General features: G+C 41.9%; 1 protein-coding gene across 1 annotated transcript in view; it reads right to left on the bottom strand.

Moving 5' to 3' along the window:
• LOC136863499 (discoidin domain-containing receptor 2) overlaps positions 1-19,274 on the bottom strand; it is a 770,412-nt gene that overhangs the window by 92,578 nt on the left and 658,560 nt on the right. The window contains exon 11 of the mRNA XM_068225966.1: positions 8,374-8,486. Within this exon, the coding sequence (XP_068082067.1) occupies positions 8,374-8,486 (113 nt within the window). The remainder of the gene's footprint in view (positions 1-8,373; positions 8,487-19,274) is intronic.

Below are 19,274 nucleotides of genomic sequence, written 5' to 3'. Positions count from 1 at the left end.
CAACCGGAGCAGTGACAATCTAATTTCCTCTCTGCCACACGACAAGTTAAACGACGCTCCCTTACTGCCAACTCCGCATATCCTGCGTGCTTTTCCATTGAAAATATTTCTTCCAAAGATCGTTTTCAAGCCGTGAACATGCTCAATAATACACAACACTATTATATTCTCCAGGAATACTTACCTGAAACGTGAGATATTAGTGAAAATTTATGGACAACCTATCTGTGCGAATGGATGGTTGATGTTAAAACTTCTGTGCCGTGAGTGCACACTTGAATATAAAATAAAAGACAACTTTCATCATCATTATAACACTGTACATGATTATTTCAAATCTGACCCCAAAGCCGAAGGAAGTTATCTTCTCAATAAAACATTAATCGAGCGATCTCTAATTAACACACCGTAGCTTATTATAAAAAAAGCAATTTTCAAAACTTATGTTGTACAATGCAACTACGCTAGTGTCCAAAATTAAAGCAAAAACTGAAATCCTTTCCTCCTGAGACTTTTCCCACAAAATACTGTCAGATAAAGTAAAATACAATGAAAACACTGTAACATTATGTGTTGGTTTGATGAATAAGTAGTCACAAATTACCACTGACTGATTTGTTGCAAAATGAATCCACTGTTACAAACGCCACTGTTTGCTTCTTCACAATAGGGCTTGTGATCACCTCTGACCGTAATACAGGCCCGACAACGACGTGGCATATTGTCAATAATGGCGTCAATCTCATTTTGCGGTATTTACTTCCACTCTTCCGGTATAGCAACTCTTAATGCTGAAAAGTGCTTAGTGGAGTCGAACGTGAAGCAATTCATCTTCCGAGAGCATCTCACACGTGCTCTATCGGGTTTAAGTCAGGAAATCATGCAGGCCAATCCATGCGAGTGATATCCTCAGTTTTAAGGAAGACATCAACACCAATTGTAGATCATCAGTACGAAATCTGGGTCCGCAGCGATCGAAGCAAGCGAGCATGAGGTACCAAGATTTTGTCACGATACCCTCAAACCTTGCTGTTTTAACAGTACAACTTCATGGAGTGGCGTTCGAGTGGATGTCATAACGCCTCCTCACACCGTTTTTGATCCACCGCTATACTGTTCAACAACGTTTGAGGACCGAAACCGTGTTCCAGTTTCTCGCCAGATGCGAATCCCTCTAGAATCATTGTGAATACCGAATCGGAACTCATCCACAAACAGGACATTGGCCCACTGTTCGGCTGTCCAAGCGAAATGTTGCTGACTACACTCTAGACCTCTTCTTTTATGCACACGCGTCAGAAGTATATATACTGCCGTTTGACGGAGATTCTCTGTCTAAGTACCCTGTACACCGTTTGTTTCGACTGAACGGTTACAGTGGCTGCTTCCCCACAGTCCTACTGTTGTACCGTCGCGCCCTTTTGGCCAAATCACGTTCCTCTCTTTCGGATTCTACTCTTGGTCATCCTTGTTCTGGTTGCCAAAACACACGTTCGGACTTTGAAAACTAATGCCACATCCACGAAACAACAGAATGATGCACATTACATAATCTGCCATTTTCAGCTTGCGACAGTACAGCTTCCATTCGTCCAATTGCCCTCCAACCCGCAGAGAATCGTCCGAGCGTCTTCTCTGTGCCATAGCTAAATGTTTAGTAATAATAATGTTATTTACTTTACTCCCCACTAACTACTTTTTATGGTTTCCGGAGACGCCGAGATGCCGGAATTTAGTCTCGCAGAAGTTATTTTACGTGCCACTAAATCTACCGACACGAGGCTGACGTACACTAGTGTCCAAAAGTTAAGCATAATCACTAAACGAGTCCATACCGCCTGATAGGAATGTCAGACGGATTGATAAACAAACGGAAGCTGACTCACACATCATATGTCACACAACTTGTCCAAAAATAAGTGTCAGAAAGGTTCTGATAGCTAAGGTACAACTTTGACAACAACTAACAAAATTTCATATTGTTTTCCACAACAAAATATGCTCTTAAGGGTGTATGGTTACTCCTAACGGCCACACATGCTTCGCAGCGACGTGGCATGCTCTGCATCAGACGGTCCAAGAGCTCTTGTGGCAGTCGATCCCATTCTTCCGAAAGGGCAATGCGAAGGTCTTAGAGGGTCTTTGGTGGTGGCTGCAATTCGCCTCTCCAAGGTATCCCAGGCATGTTCTATAGGATTCAGATCCGCAGACCTCGCTGACCAGTACATGCGATGAATGTCTTCCCCAGCCAAAAATTCATCCACAGCAGCAGCGCGGTGCGGTCGGGCCTCCGAGCGTTAACAGTGTTCCTCGATCTCCGAGCGTTAACAGTGTTCCTCGGATAACCTATGAAGATGTGCAGGTCCGTACGGACATTCAATATGATGCCGCCCCAAATCATGACGCCACCACCAACATACTGGTCCCGTTCCACGATGTTCCTTTGGTTGTATCGGCTGCCCGGTTCTCTCCAGATTAATATGCGACGGGAATCTTTCTGCAAACTGAAGCGGGATTCATCTGTGAAGAGCACATGCCTCCATTCATTCATGGTCCAGTTCGATGTTGACGGCTCCACAGTAAACATGTCCGTCTCTGTGCTGGAGTGAGCGGGACGCACACCGCTGGACGTCTGGAAAACAGCCCTGTTGTTCTGAGCCACCGTTACACAGTCTGCTGGGAAACGGCAACCCCTGAGACGGCTGCAAGCTCTGCCGACAATTGTCTTGCTGGTGCACTCCGATTTCGTTGGGTGGTTAAGGCCATATTTCGGTCCTGCTATGGGGTGGTTACGCTTGGTCGACCTTGTACTGGCCTACGACTAACATCTCCTGTGTCTCGAAATTGTCTCTGAAGCCTGCAAATGACACTTCGTGGCACATTCAAGGATACGGCGACTTCGTTCTGTGTCGGGCCTGCTTCCAGGCGGCTGAGTATTCTATCCTGCAAAACGGGGTCCAGATGGCGTCGTTTTGATATTATGTTGTCACGTTCACCACGAGGCTACACTCCGCACACTATAACAGGGCAAACACGACTGAGGGAATATGGGGCGTAGGCACTGGCTGTGTTTACCTTGCGGTTACGCCGCTAGTCAAAGCAGGGAAAACTCGTTTCCCATACAAAGCTAACACGTAAGGTTGGTAGGTGCTTATGTCGTGCGATTTGCGGTCTATTTCCTGTTGCCCTGCTTACTCGTAACTTATGCTTAACTTTAGGACACTAGTGTATTTGAGCGCCTTTACATACCACCGGAATGAGCTGAATGTTTATACAGTGAACTTGGCGGACGAGCCAATACGGCTGTACACACTACGAACACGGAATTATATGGGCACCAACATCATCGCTTTCACGGTTGCAGTCACGTGATCGTTTTATGTGAATAGGAAGAAAGAATTTCCGTTTTTGGTTTCTTATAATTTTGGACACTAGTGTATATAACCTAAAAGAGAAGTGTCTGACCGAGAGAGTGGCTGAGCAATTCGGGTCACGTAGCTGTCAGCTTGCATTTGGGAGATAATGGGTTCGAACCCCACTGTCCGTAGCCCTGAATACGGTTTCCCGCGCTTTCCCATTTTCACACCAGGCAAATGCTGGTGCTGTACCGTAATCAGGGTCACGGTCGACTCCTTTCCACTCATAGACCTCTCCCGTCTCATCGTCACCAGAACACCAATCTGTGTCGGTGCGACGTAAACCAAATCGTTAAAAAATTAAAAGAGTATCTGAGCGCATACTGGAATTTCTCAGTTAATTTATTATCTGGAAATCAATTGTAGCAACGAGCTACATCTTCAAGAAAGTGAGGAAATTAAAATAAAACTAGATAATTATTCATAATAAGTGAGTTTGACACAATATGAAATGAGGCGAATATGATAATTAATCATTGCTATAAGATAATTTACGCTGTTCAATTAGAACAAAGAGATTTAAAATACAAAGTCTGCTTTTACAAAACGTCCAAAGAGAATTTCCCGTGAAGTTATACCTTTCTTTCTGGTATATTACCCATTAACATACTCGATAGTCTACTTGGTACGCAATTACTAGGTATAACCGCCTTAAAAATCTACAAGTTACTCCTGACAGTTCACTAATGGAATGTGGACCTGAAAATATTTTAGATTTTATTTCTGCTACTTGAGTTAAGCTGTCAAGCAGTAGACTTCGAACTCACATTCGACAGAAGAATATTTAACGGCTGTGTTTCTACCTGTAGATATATGTCGAGCGTATAGCAGTGCAATAACTGAATTTAAGCAAATTGATCTTCCAGGAATATGTGTTCAAAGTTTGTGTAGTCTACTTCACAGACGCAGTATGTATATCCACAAAGGCCCGACCATACTTCACTTGTACATCGTATCATAAGGAAAGGCCCTAGCTCAGAGTGCGATTTTGAGTCCATTTCTGCACTCTATAAATACGGCGGATGTATACAAAATACTGTATTTCCGCCTAACATTAACATTATATATTATGCAGATGACATAATCGTATGTTCAAATTCGTTCTCTTTGCGGGTCGCAAGTTTGCCGTTGAATACCGCGATTGACATAGCCCTACTATTTAGATGGACTAATGAAACTAGGAATATTTTATCTACTCCTAAATCATCAGTTGTAATTTTCACACGACACGGAAAATGTCTCTTGAACCAGATACAAAGCTATGGCCATATTATATTCTCCTCTAAACCCATTTTCAAAGTTACTGGGTATGAATCTTGTCAGTAGATTGACATGGTACCGCTATATCCCTCACCGGGCGAGTTGGCCGTGCGCGTAGAGGCGCGAATCCCACTATCGGCAGCCCTGAAGATGGTTTTCCGTGGTTTCCCATTTTCACACCAGGCAAATGCTGGGGCTGTACCTTAATTAAGGCCACGGCCGCTTCCTTCCAACTCCTAGGCCTTTCCTATCCCATCGTCGCCATAAGACCTATCTGTGTCGGTGCGACGTAAAGCCCCTAACAAAAAAAAGCTATATCCCTTACCTAACAATTAAGGTTAATAAAAATCTCATTCTTCGAGCACGTGGTGGGGCGTAGACATACATACACTTCTGTTATTATTACATAGACCTATGATACGCCTCTTAATTGACTATGACAGTACTGTCTTTGGAAACGCATCAAAATATGTCCTTCATTAACCGAATGTCGAACATCATCCAGCAATCAGACTATGCCTTTCAACAATAGGATCCACACACACACACCAATTCACATCAAATATAGCAAAACAAATGCCACTAAACATTCCACGCCGCTTATTATCAGATATCTTGTGCAGCTCCCTAGATAAATGGTTAGATTGCTGGCCTTTGGTCCAAAGTATCCCGGTTTCGATTCCCGGACGGCTCGTAGATTTTAACCTTAATTCCAAGTGTTCGGGGACTGGACGTGTGTGTGCGTTTTTCAGCATTAGAATTCATCATAGGTGTGTCCCCATTCTCAAAGACGTGCAGGTTGCCTATCAAGTGTCAACTCGAAAAACCTGCACCAGACCTCTCCGGAGTGCCCACAATATTAAATCAGATATATTTATATTAAAACACAAGACAATGAAATGTCATCAAATAATTGTGACGATACAACAGTTCAAACGTACTCTAGAACGACTACTAAATGTTCAAGAAAACAGGGTCCCTTTTAACGAAGTGTGTTACACGCCTCTAGTTCACTTCATCGTTAGTACTACAGAAACCGAGCTCGATAGCTGCAGTCGCTTAAGTATCCAGTATCCAGTATTCGGGAGATAGTAGGTTCGAACCCCACTGTCGGCAGCCCTGAAAATGGTTTTCCGTGGTTTCCCATTTTCACACCAGGCAAATGTTGGGGTTGTACCTTAATTAAGGCCACGGCCCCTTCCTTCCCACTTCTAGCCCTTCCGTGTCCCATCGTCGCCATAAGACCTATCTGTGTCGGTGCGACGTAAAGCAACTAGCAAAAAAAAAAAGCATTTTACAAATGCCATTAAATTCATCGCTTTGCTATTCATAAATACTTGAGTCACAAACAGGGTCGCCATCATTCACACTGTTAAAAGAATTACTGAAATATCATGAAAACCGGTGGTGTGCTGTTGAATACTGTTCGTACAACTGTCGATACTGCTTCACGTGCGTTCATTTGTCACTTTTTCAAATTTTGAAGCTTTCACAGTTCGAATACATTGTTAGTCGATATGCGGTGTTAGAAGTGAAACGTTGTGGAATTGCCGTGTAAATACATAACTTCGTGTGCTCTTAATTCATTTAAAGTGCATATGAAATAAAACGAAAGAGATCTTCTTCTTCTTCTTCTTCTTCTTCTTCTTCTTAATTTGTTTACCCTCCAGGGTTGTTTTCCCTCGGACTCTGCGAGGGATCCCACCTCTACCACCTCAAGGGCAGTGTTCTGGAGTGTGAGACTTTGGGTCGGGGATACAACTGGAGAGGATGACCAGTACCTCGCCCAGGCGGCCTCACCCGCTATGCTGAACAGGGGTCTTTTCGGGGGATGAGAAGATTGGAAGGGATTGACAAGGAATGGGAAGGAAGCAAACGTGGCCTTAAGTTAGGTACCATCCCGGCATTTGCCTGGAGGAGAAGTGGGAAACCACGGAAAACCACTTCCAGGTTAGCTGAGGTGGGAATCGAACCCCCTTCTACTCAGTTGACCTCCCGAGGCTGAGTGGACCCCATTCCAGAACTCGTACCACTTTTCAAATATCGTGGCAGAGCCGGGAAACAAACCCAGACCTCCGGGAATGTCAGGTAATCACACTAACCACTACATCACAGAGGCGGACGGAAAGAGGTTTACTGGTGTAAATTTCCACTGGGGAAGAACATTAGTCAATTATACATTCAACGTGAAATATTTAAACGTCCAATGTATTGTGAGTACCGTTATACAGTTTAATTCGTATTACGGTTTTATAAGTGCTATTCTTCACCTCGAACCGTTTCTGACAGTGTAACGTAGGAAAATCGTAAGTAGTAATGTTTCAAGTTTCTGAGTGTTAAGAATTGTATATTTTTAATATGTGTAAGGATTACGTGTGAGATTCATTTGCTTTAAAATTCTTGTATCCGGTTTTATATTCAGTAGAACCGAACAGAACAGAATACACCCTTCCCCTAATTCCTTATTACCTGAAAGTGGGGAGTGAGCAATCAGTTGTAGTAACTCAAATTGATTTTTGATACATGCATTTCATTTTCCTTATTACAGATAGTATGTCTAGTTCTACATTAAACATTGTAATTAAGTCTAATAAATATTTACACCTGTCTTCCATATTGTCACTTTTTGTTCTAAGTGAAACAGTGTTATATAATCTAGAATAACATTTATATTCAGTAATCTATGTGACGTCGTAGAACAATATGGGTGCATTTCCTTCATATAGGTATGATTACCATGTGACCATTCAATAAAGGAGCCAGACTCGTGTAAGTAACTCCTTGTTTGAAAATAGATCTTACATAAATACGGTATATTATAGACGAACATAAAATATTTTACATTACTTTTACACCTGAATACACAAGAAAATGAAATTGAAGAGGTAATGGGTTGGTGGATCATAAAGATCTTCGATTAACACCAGTCCTCCTCTGTGGTGTAGTGGTTAGTGTGATTAGCTGCCATCCCCGGAGGCCCGGGTTCGATTCCCGGTTCTGCCACGAAATTTGAAAAGTGGTACGAGGGCTGGAACGGAGTCTACTCAGCCTCGGGAGGTCAACTGAGTAGATGTGGGTTCGATCCCCACCTCAGCCATCCTGGAAGTGTTTTTCCGTGGTTTTCCACTTCTCCTCCAGGCAAATGCCGAGATGGTACCTAACTTAAGGCCACAGCCGCGTCCTTCCCACTTCCTTGTCTATCCCTTCCAATCTTCCCATCCCCGCACAAGGCCCCTGTTCAGCATAGCAGGTGAGGCCGCCTGGTCCAGGTACTGGTCATCCTCCCCAGTTGTATCCCCGACCCAATGTCTCACGCTCCAGGACACTGCCCTTGAGGCGGTAGAGGTGGGATCCCTCGCTGAGTCCGAAGGAGAAACCGACCCCGGAGGGTAAACTGATTACGATACGATACGATTAACATCAGAGGGCCCGTTTAGAACAAAGCTTAGTTCATTTGATTTAATAGGTTCATGTACTCAGTTGTTACAAGTTTCGGAGGCAAAAGAAATATTTACGCAAGTTACGAGTTGAATTATAGATTCGTTTCTTCACTTTTTCCTTCCAATTTGATAAAGGCGAATTTCATATCCAAGCTGCAATTGTACAGCGAAGACGGATCACAATTTCACAACATAAGAAAACGTTTCGCTGGAATATTTTCATGCAAATTAAAATATTTGTCCCATTAATGGCCTACCGTGTTGCTTCTCCACAACCTCTCCAAAGGGATTTCACTATCACTAGTTGTTTCTTGTGGAAGGAAGACATCCCGTTGTATTCCGGAGTTCCTTCGGCCTCGCAAAGATGTACCTGTGGACAAAAAGAACAGCAACTTAGTAAGAGAAGAAGAGCAAAATATAATAGATAATTGAAAAATAAAGGGTGAACTCTACTTAAGATGTAAGAAACTGTGACAATTAATTGTTGTATGTGGCAATCGGAGCTTAAAACGTTATTATTATTATTTATCTATTTACTTAAAATCAATCCAGAGACGTGCTATTGTAGCCCAGCATCTACAATAATATTATCATAAAATTCATTCTCCTGCAGTTTCTACTTCAATACGTCATTCTAAAGCTATGTGTCCGATTTCTTATAACTCAAGATATGCCCTAACAAATCTGTCTCTCCTCCTGGTCATTGTGTTAAAATTACACCGACAAGCATGCGAGTCGGTACCTTTTAATTTGTTTTCTAGTCCATCTATCTCACTGTTGATATTCTTATCTGTCACAATATTTTGAAATAACTGGTCATCCATTAACTCTCAGGACATGGTTGTAGAAAGACCGAGAAGGTAGTGGATATCACTGTGATTTTACTTTTGCCCAATGAATACTTTACAGTGTTCATTATCAAGGCAACTGAAACATCCTGCCTCGATCGTAAGTAAGCAGGTAAATAGTAAATATCCCAGTTTAACCATCTGGGAAAAATTAAAACCTCAAATTGATTAAAGAAATTAATGAAATGAAATGGCTTATGGCTTTTTCTGCCGGGATGTGTCCCAGGACTTCGGATCGCCAGGTACAGATCTTTTCATTTGAAAACCGTAGGCGAGCTGCGCGTCACGATGATGATAAAATTATGATTAAGACGACACATACACCTAGTCCCCGTGCCAGAGGAATTAACCAAATATGGTTAAAATTCCCGACCCTCCCTGGAATCGAACCCGGGACCCCTGTGACCAAACGCCAGCATTTAGCCACGGAGCTGCAAAGAGATATTAATTCTGCCTTAATAATGATAACGCAAAGTGTTCAAAACTTTGGGAACTTGTAGATAAAGTACGCTAAAATTTGACTTGGCCTAGGCTGAACGGCAAATACGCACTTGTGTAAGACATCGCAGGAACTGGCGTAATTGTTTTTGTAGAACATTTCTGATAATCTATATCATCGATTTATTCGAGGTGGTGTATCTAGTGGTAATTATTTAGGACAAAGTTTGCGATATGTACTTCGTGGATTAACATAGCGTACAATTATTTCAACACATTCCTGTATTGATCGTGGGAGTACCGCAGAAAATACCTACGCAAAGAATATCTGATGAAATTTACTGTGGTCCAGGATCAAACCACTCATCCTTGACAAACCAGTCATTTCAAAGCTTTCGTGTTAGCACATGGAACTATGAGAACGATTACCAATATTTCTAATCGTGCAATTTTCAACTTGAGAACTTTAGACAAGTTAATATACCGCAATATAAATAGTACAGTATTCTAGATAATTTTGTATATACTACTCAGGAGAGCGATTCGTGATTCTCTGAAAAAAGTGATAAGAAACTGAACGGATTAAATAATGCAGACACTGTGTAACGATGCTTCACTAAGGAAGAAAGCATGGTTAAAATAACTTTTCGCGTTTACTTCACAGAAATTTCAATGGGCCATTTTATTCGGAATTTCACTTTAGAGGATTCTACCATAGCTTCAAGTAATTTATAATATCACGGATTTCTTTCTTGTATTCTTCTTTCTAGTATTATATTTCACGGTTTTATGGAACTCTAATGGTTTATTGCTGACTAAAACTGTAGATAAGTCCCAAGTAACTCGTATCTCTTTTCTATAACTGAGATAGGAAGCAATAAAATTGATTTATATGTCTCTCATGGACTTGAGCAAATAGTTTAAGACGTTTCAGATGTTTAATCTGTATTAATCCTCTAAATCCCATAAATGGTAGCAGAAGCCGCGTGGCTTCTCATGTTCGTACACTGTAGAGTGCTCCGCTGGGAATGTGGAACGTTGCCAGCGTAATCCGAGCAGTGAAGTGCAGTTGATATTATTGCTTCTTCTTGCAGACGTATATTAATGCTATCACTCTCCAAAGAAGTTATTGTACGAATGGATATAGAGGTGCCCAAATAATCATGTGTGTGTGTGGCGTAATAATTAGACAATATAGATATTTTAGGAAATACTGGGTAAGCCAGCTACATGATATTTAGCTGACTTCACATAATATTTATCAGTAATAATCAGGCTATCTGTCAAAGCGACTTTGAATGAAAACTACCTCGTGTAGAATTCAACGATGAACTGGGCACATCCACGATAATAATGGCGCATGGCCTCCGAAGAGAACTGGTGGCCTTTTCCTAGTAAACGGCCTATAGACGACCTGCATATCTGTGAGGATGGGACCCTACATCAGGCGATTTCTAATGTTAAAGACATCATATACATCCAGCCCCCGAGCCAGAAGAGTTAGCCAATTCAGGTTAAAGTCCCTGACCTGGTTGGGAATCGAAGTCGGAAGCCCTTGCAAAAAAATCCAGCATGCTAACCAGTTAGCTATGGAGCAGCACAATAGCTAAGGCAGCTAATATAATAGCCCGAGCTTTTCAGTAGATCATCATCTGAAAAGTCCGGCTGCGTGGCTTAATGGTTGGCGTGCTGGCCTTTGGTCACAGGGGTCCCGGGTTCGATTCACGGCAGGGTGGGGAATTATAACCATAATCGATTAATTACCCCGGCATGGGGATTGGGTGTATGTGTCGTCTTCATCATCATTGCATCCTCATCACGACGCGCAGGTCACCTACGGGAGTGAAATCAAAAGACCTGCACCAGGCCTCTCCGGAGGCCACCCATTATTATTATTATTACCATGTGAGAAATTTTCTAATTAATTGAATTGGCGGCTCATTTGAAAAATGTAAATGCATACAGTACGTCAGGTAAGAAGAAGAATTATGATGTTTATCAATTTATATTATCCTTTTTTATTTCCCACATTTTTTTCATTTTTACATTTCAGTACCGTATCAGTATTCTACACAACTGACGCGATAAGTTTTGAATGTGATATTTATAAGTTTGGTTTTATTCGTGTATTTCGTTCGATGGAATGGAAAATTTTAAATATGTTTCCACAAAATTACACAAGTCAAGAATAAATTTAGGATTTTATTCACGAAACTCCTGTTGATGTGGGCTAACTGTTCGTAAAGAAACATTAACTGATATTTAGTATCCTTATTGTATGTACTTCAGGGGCTTAGATCATTTTGAAATGTAATTTTGTAGCCTCAAGTAGTGTGGTGCTTGTGATATGTGTAGTTAATTGTGTTCTATTGTTGGGCACGTTATCATTTACTTAGAGTTTAAAAGAAAACACAACAGGAAATATATCAAGCATAACAGATGATATCATCCATCTCCCAAGTCCAGGAACATAGTGTCGTTTTGGTTGATGAACAATAATTTCTAGGTCTATATTACAACCGTGTCCACCTCGGTAACGTAACGGTTAGTACCATTAGCTGCCGTCTTCGGTTGCCGGGGTTCGATTTCTGGTACTGCTAGAAATCCAGGAATGGCAGGAGGGCTCGTATGTAGCATATGCAGCTCACCTCCATTGGAGATGTGCCTAAAATGAGCTGCACATCCCCAGGACGAGGACACGTGTTAACTTCTACTTTATTACCAATCGCAAATTAGAAATATTAATTTTTATCTCCGAAATTAACTAGCCTATTTGTAACCACGGCAGAATGTTGAATTGAGTGGTTTACTCTATGCTTGGTGACCACTGTCCCCAGGAATACCTGGAACTCATTTGGGTGTGTACATCATCAAGTGGAAGTCGGCTTTCTCAATGTTTTAACACTTTGACGGGGAATTGAATTCGCGCCCTTCCAGGGAAACTGAACACACTTTTACCATCTGTTAGGCAACCCCTAGTCTATAACGGCAGTATTCGCAAATCAGCAAAATCGTATTCCATTTAGATGTTCATAGAAGTGCACTTTTTTATTCATTTAAAGCCACAGATCTTCAGAAGGTGTCTATGAATAAATAAGATGTTAGCTCTAACTGGTAAATTACCGGGCGAGTTGGGCGAGCGGTTAGAGACGCGTGGCTGTGAGCTTGCATCCAGGAGATAGTGGGTTTGAATCCCACTGTCGGCAGCCCTGAAGATGGTTTTCCGTGGTTTCCCATTTTCACACCAGGCAAATGCTGGGGTTGTACCTTAATTAAGCACACGGCCGCTTTCTTCCAATTCCTAGGCCTTTCCTATCCAATCATCGCCATAAAACCTATCTGTGACGGTGCGACGTACAGCCACTAGCAAAAAAACTGATAAATTTTATTTGGTTTTCGAGAAATGTAGGGAAGAATACGTATTCTTTGAACTGCTTCTTTCAATTCCAGACCTTTATATTTAGCTTGGTCAAGTAGTAAAGAAATAATAAGAAATGTTTTTCCAAAAGCTTCCCTATTCTTTATTCCAACTGATATTTGTGCCATTAGTGGCACATGTAGCCTATTCATTCATTAAGAGAATTTCATTGTATGTCCTTGTGAATACCAGCATTCATTCCATTAATACGATGTTACTCTGCATTTGCCTCGTTAAAGTAATGGCTGTTTTATTTGAGCAGTAGCTTTATTATTCTATTGAAGTTCTTTCCCATTTAATTTGAACATTTAATAAACGTATTTGAAAAGCATTTCTGAATAATATTCGTTTCTCCCATTAAAGTGATGTAAACTGTTGTGAACGCCATCTCTGATGACGTACGGTGCAAGGAATTCACATGCCCACGATTTGGAGCAATGTAGACTACTGTTCGTTTGTCAGAGTGGACAGGTGCAAACGGGCCATATTTCGTCCCTTAAACAGTCGTTTGACTTCTATAACCGTGCCCGACCTAATGAGTGATTTGAAACGTCTTTCAATGTGATTCAAACAACTGAATCGTTAACCTAAAGCTCATTCCACATTGAGAAAACAGTGTTGTTCTTATGGACCTACAAGGAGTGAACAAACCCCTTCCGAGACACCCATAATTTCTCGTGACTAAGATATATTACACTGTACTTTGTAATGTATTACGAAAAATAGATTAAAAAAAGGATGAGGCGTTTTGCCCGTGAGTTATGAAATAAGTGCATTACATTTCCTTTTTCATAAATACGTTTGTAGGGAGGAAGTACAATGGCGGGAACAGCCAATGCTTCGTTGCCTTCCTTAAATTTCTTTCTGCTGCGTTTGCTCTGGTACAAGCCTCGCGTAGTCCCTCACGCTGTGAACCGCCGGCAGCTCACTAGTGTTGTGAAGTCATCTACAGTATTTATTTGTCGCGTGTGGGTTTCTAGACTTTAAATCAGTGCGTAATTGTCTTGTGCTGAGTGAGAGTTATGCAATAAGCCTACGTGTGTGATTTCCATCTCTAACATTCGTGAAATTCTACAGTATCTATGTGTTGCGGTGGTTTTCTAGTTTCCACTGCCTGGAGAAATTTATTAACTGCAATTAAATGCATCCCTCACCCCTCGAGATCATAAAATTATTTGTCTATTTTCCTCCCCCAATTTCCCTTACTCTTCAATGTTGAGGTTTTTTGTGTGCCGTAGTTTACCTCTGATTCTGTACAAACCAAAAATAGTCCCTGTAAACCCCCGTCCCCTTTAGGGTCGCGCAGCTGTGCGCTTCCATCCGAGAGATAATGGGTTCGAACCCCACTGTCGGCAGCCCTGAAGTTGGTTTTCCGTTGTTTCCCATTTTGACACCAGGCAAATGCTGGAGCTGTACCTTAATTAATGCCACGACCGATTCCTTCCCACTCCTAGGCCTTTCCTATCCCATCGTCGCCATAATATTTATCTGTGTCGGTGCGACGTAAAGCAAATAGCAAAAAAAACTTACTAAGCATACCTGAAATAATAAATAATAAAAATAATAAAAATAGTAATATTAATAGTAATAATATCCCGGCTCTGAATTTGAAAAGTGGCACGAGGGCTGGAACGGGGTCCACTCAGCTTCGAAAGGTCAACTGAGTAGAGGTGGGTTTGATTCCCACCTCAGCCATCCTGGAAGTGGTATTTCGTGGTTTTTCACCTCTTCTCCAAGGCAAATGCTGGGATGGTACCTAATTTAAGGCCACGGTCGCTTCCTTCCCTACCGAGCTCGATAGCTGCAGTCGCGTAAGTGCGGCCAGTATCCAGTAATCGGGAGATAGTGGGTTCGAGCCCCACTGTCGGCAGCCCTGAAGATGGTTTCCCGTGGTTTCCCTTTTTCAAACCAGGCAAATCCCGGGGCTGTACTTTACTTAAGTCCACGGCCGCTTCCTTCCACTTCCTGGGCCTTTCCTATCCCATCGTCGTCATAAGACATATCTGTGTCGGTGCGACGTAAAGCAAATAGCAAAAAAAGAAGCTTCCTTCCCTCTTCCTTGCCTGTCCCTTCCAATCTTCACACCCCTCCACAGGGGCCTGTTCAGCATAGCAGTTGAGGCCACCTGGGCGGGGTACTGGTCCTTCTCCCGGGTTTATCTCCCCGACCCAAACTGTCGCGCACCAGACACTGCCCTTGAGGCGGTAGATGTGAGATTAAGAAAGAAAGAAAGAAAGAATAATAATAACATTGTTGGCTCATCCGTCAAAAACATTATTGTTTTCGGACATTGTTTATGTACTGTGATGGTACAGGTACGAAGTTGCAAAACACAGTAATTTTATGCATGCCGGGCTGAGTGGCTCAGACGGTTGAGGTGCTGGCCTTCTGACCCTATCTTGGCAGGTTCGATCCTGGCTCAGTCCGGTGGTATTTGAAGGTGCTCAAATACGTTGGCATCGTGTCCGTAGATTTACTGACAGCATGTCGGAGCCAATGTAGATCAGTGTCGATTGCCACGCGGGGGGAAGCGGGCTTGCGGGACAAAATTCCGGCACCTCGATGTCTCCGCAAACCGTCAGAGTTGTTTGACATTAGTATTAATTGTATGTACGCAAGTAATACAATAGGTTAGAACACACTCAGCAGTGCATCACTAGTCACTACTGTTGCAACGTCAAGTGATCCGTTGTAACAAATACAACTTATGAGTAGCAGAGTGAATCACAACAAGCACACAAACTGGTTATTCCTAGACTGATAACGGACATTGTTTATCTGTGACTACAAGAATTTAAAAACTTCAGTTTTCTCTTGCTAGAAAAATTGAGCTTTGTACAAATGAGTTAGCGGTTATGTTTCCTATGTACGGTATATTAATGGATTATGACCTGCGGAGAGGCTCAGTGCAGGACTTTTCCTAGTAGACAGCCTGTAGGCGATCTGCATGTCTGTGAGAAGGTGACCCTACATACATCAGGTGATTTCTAGTGTTGACATTACAAACACCGAGCCTCCCAGTCAGGCTGAATAACCAATTTATGGTAAAATCCCCAACCTGTACGGGAATCGAACCGTGGACCCTTGGACCAAAGACCAGAATGCTAACCATTTAGTCATTGAACTGGGCTTACATAGAGTGGAGCACGTCGTAATTTAGAAACTGTCACCCGATATCACAGAAGGTGATTTCCTGATCACCGCACACCCAATAAGCGAACGTTCGTAGCTGCGTGCCAGCGAGTACGTAAACTATTTCTTACTTTCTTTCTTTCTTTCTTTCTTTCTTAATCCATTTTGTGTGTGAATTTGTATATGATGATGCTGGATTTAGAATGTTCAACAAGTAGTTTTTCTTGTACTATTTTCTTTCCATGGAATTGCTTGTTGTACTCTTGTTGTTTGTTTGTTTATTTGTTTGTTTGTCTGTTTGTTTGGTGTTGTTAGGTAATTAAGTTAACTTTACTTTATTATTACACTATTATAAGTTACCATCGCCACCCGGACATTTCCCATTTGCGATGTATAATAATAATAATAATAATAATAATAATAATAATAATAATAATAATAATAATAATCATCATAATAATAATAATAAAGAGCCTCCGTGGCTCAGGCGGCAGTGCGCCGGCCTCTCACCGCTGGATACCGTGGTTCAAATCCTGCTCACTCCATGTGAGATTTGTGCTGGAAAAGCGGAGGCGGGACAGGGTTTTCGCCGTGTACTCCGGTTTTCCATGTCATCTTTAATTCCAGCAACGCTCTCCACTATCATTTCATTTCATCTGTCAGCCATTAATCATTGTCCCAGAGGAGTGACAGGCCTCGGCAGCCGGCACAATTCCTAGCCTCGCCGCAAGTTGGGGCTTCATTCATCCCATCCCTGACCCGGTCTTTGACTGGAAAACAGGTTGTAGGTTTTTCAATAATAATAATAATAATAATAATAATAATAATAATAATAATAATAATAATAATAATAATAATAATAATAATAATAATAATAATAATAATAATAATAATAATAAAGCATGGCGTCCCTTCACCTAATCGCTCAACGCATTGCTGCAAGTAGGCAGCCCGCAGACTATTGTGACTGTAATCACGGCCGACTTGATGCGTCGCTCTAGCTAGTTCCTTACCGGCCTTGACAATCGGGTCCACGCACTGTAATCGGAGTAGTTACACAGCTCGACACGTGGCGCTGGCGGCCGACCTATTTGCGGTAGAAATGCATACTTCTTTATGGAAAATATATTGACTTTGATTGCCGATTCATCGTAATTTAGAGTTATGGAGAATGTTACATAGGTTAATACTGTTAAAATGATTAATCCTAAAGGTTATCTTCGTTGATATTTGCCAAAATGATATCGTGAAATGAAACTGCGGGGAGATGACTTAGTCCAGCTGACGTTCTGATATTGACTCTGACTGCAGATGTATCTTAACTTAAGGAATAAAATAGTATGTTACATTGACCAATATTGTTAAAATGATTAATCCTAAAGGCTACTTTCATTGATATGTTCCAAAATAACGTCGTGAAATGAAACTGCGAAGGATGGAGTAGTCCAACTGACGTTCCTTAATTGTGAGGAATAATAGTAATCGTTTTTATTATCATGGCATTTAGATACATAGCAGAACTTACCACAATACTTTTGTCTCCTGATGTTAATATTGAGATTAAGAGTCATTGTTCAATTAGTGTTTTAAAATTCTTCAAGCGCTGCTCTCAAGAAGGAGGCTGGACAAAACATAAAAGTTTTAATTTTTCCATATTCGTTGCATACATAACATAAATATTTTGACTCAAACATGTTTAAATTTTAATTTCAATATATATAGTTTCAGATGACATTTCATAAATACCTTTCACTAGAATATTAAACACCGGGCAAGTTGGCCGTGCTAAATTCAGACAATATTTTTTACTTGAAATGCGGTAGGGTGGAACAAGTTGGCCGCGCGTCGTGCAGCTGTGAGCTGTGAGCTTGCCTCCGGGAGATAGTGGGTTCGAACCCCACTGTCGGCAGCCGTGGAGATGGTTTTCCGTGGTTTCCCACTTTCACATCAGGCTGTACCTTAATTAAGGCCACGGCCGGTTCCTTCCCACTGCTAGCACTTTCCTATTCCACCGGCGTCATAAGACCTATCTGTGTCGGTGCGACGTAAAACAACTAGCAAAAAAACCTAATGCGTTGTAGGCCTATGTATGTGAGAAGATATGTATGGGAGCAAACACTAACACCCAGTGCCCGAGTCAAAAAAATTAACCATATGCAGTTAAAAATTTTGTCCCAACCAGGAATCGAACCCGGAGCCCTTTGAACCAAGTGCCAGTATTTTGACCAATCAGCCAAGGAGCCAGACTGTAGTAACGATTCTTTTAATCAAATAGACTCATACTGCTCGGTGGGGCACACTAGGACTTGGTCAATTCTGAGGTAGAATGTCTGAAACTTCGATATTACTGGGAGTTAGTTTCCTTCCTTATTTTAAGCCGTATAAATCTGCACCTGCAAATTGCGTTCAGTCTATCGCCTGAATGTCTCCCACCCAAAACCTCCCACACTTGGTGATTACAATTCAGTCTGGCGGCGTTCTGAAGAAGGAACTCGGCACCTGTTGCTTCATAGATCTGGGTTTACAGACTTGAAGCTGTGACATTCAATTAATCATACGTACGTGAGGCTTTACTCTCAGTGCAGCATGAAAGAAACATGAAATATATATCCCCGCTATGATAATGGATTACGAAGCATTTCTCACTCAGTGAATTGTAGTGCTGTGTATTTGTGAGACGTTATTTTCACACGTAGATTATTCCTGGAAAATAAATGTCACCACTGTCAATCTCGACCATTAAACGTGGAAATACACTCAATTTAAAAAGTAGATGAAGACCTATTCTACAGTTGATACCAAGGTATCACACTGGTTTAGTGTTGAGTTTAGAGCAAGAATAAGTAGAATAGTTTCACGACATTCAAACTATGACATGAAGCGACCGTTATGTAACGCACCGAGTACCTGTCTGTATTCCCTTTTATGTTCTAACGCACGACATTGGTACCACTGATGCACCTTTCCCGCCGTAAGCGCAGTCCCCGTGCTATAAATAACTATGCAAAAGGGCGCCAAGTCGCTTCCCCTCAGTTGGCTTGTACTTTCCCACGTTGCTGACTCAGGCCAGTGCACGCCTAGCGGTAAAAGGCTCAAATTAGCTGTTTTCGTGTCCGCCCCCGTAGCGTTAGTGTTATTAGCTGCCGTGCTCGGGGGCCGGGGTCGATTCCAGGTACTGCCAGAAATTGAAATGGTACATGCAGCTCACATTCATCAGGAGTGTGCATAAAAAGAGCTGCACTACCCCGGGATGAGGACACGAGTTTACTTCGTTCGACTCCATGGCTAAATGGTTATCGTACTGGCCTTTGGTCACAGGGGC

This window comes from Anabrus simplex, chromosome 2, assembly GCF_040414725.1.
Source record: "Anabrus simplex isolate iqAnaSimp1 chromosome 2, ASM4041472v1, whole genome shotgun sequence".
In the NCBI taxonomy this organism is placed as follows: domain Eukaryota; kingdom Metazoa; phylum Arthropoda; class Insecta; order Orthoptera; family Tettigoniidae; genus Anabrus; species Anabrus simplex.
This window is presented reverse-complemented; position numbering and strand designations above follow the sequence as displayed.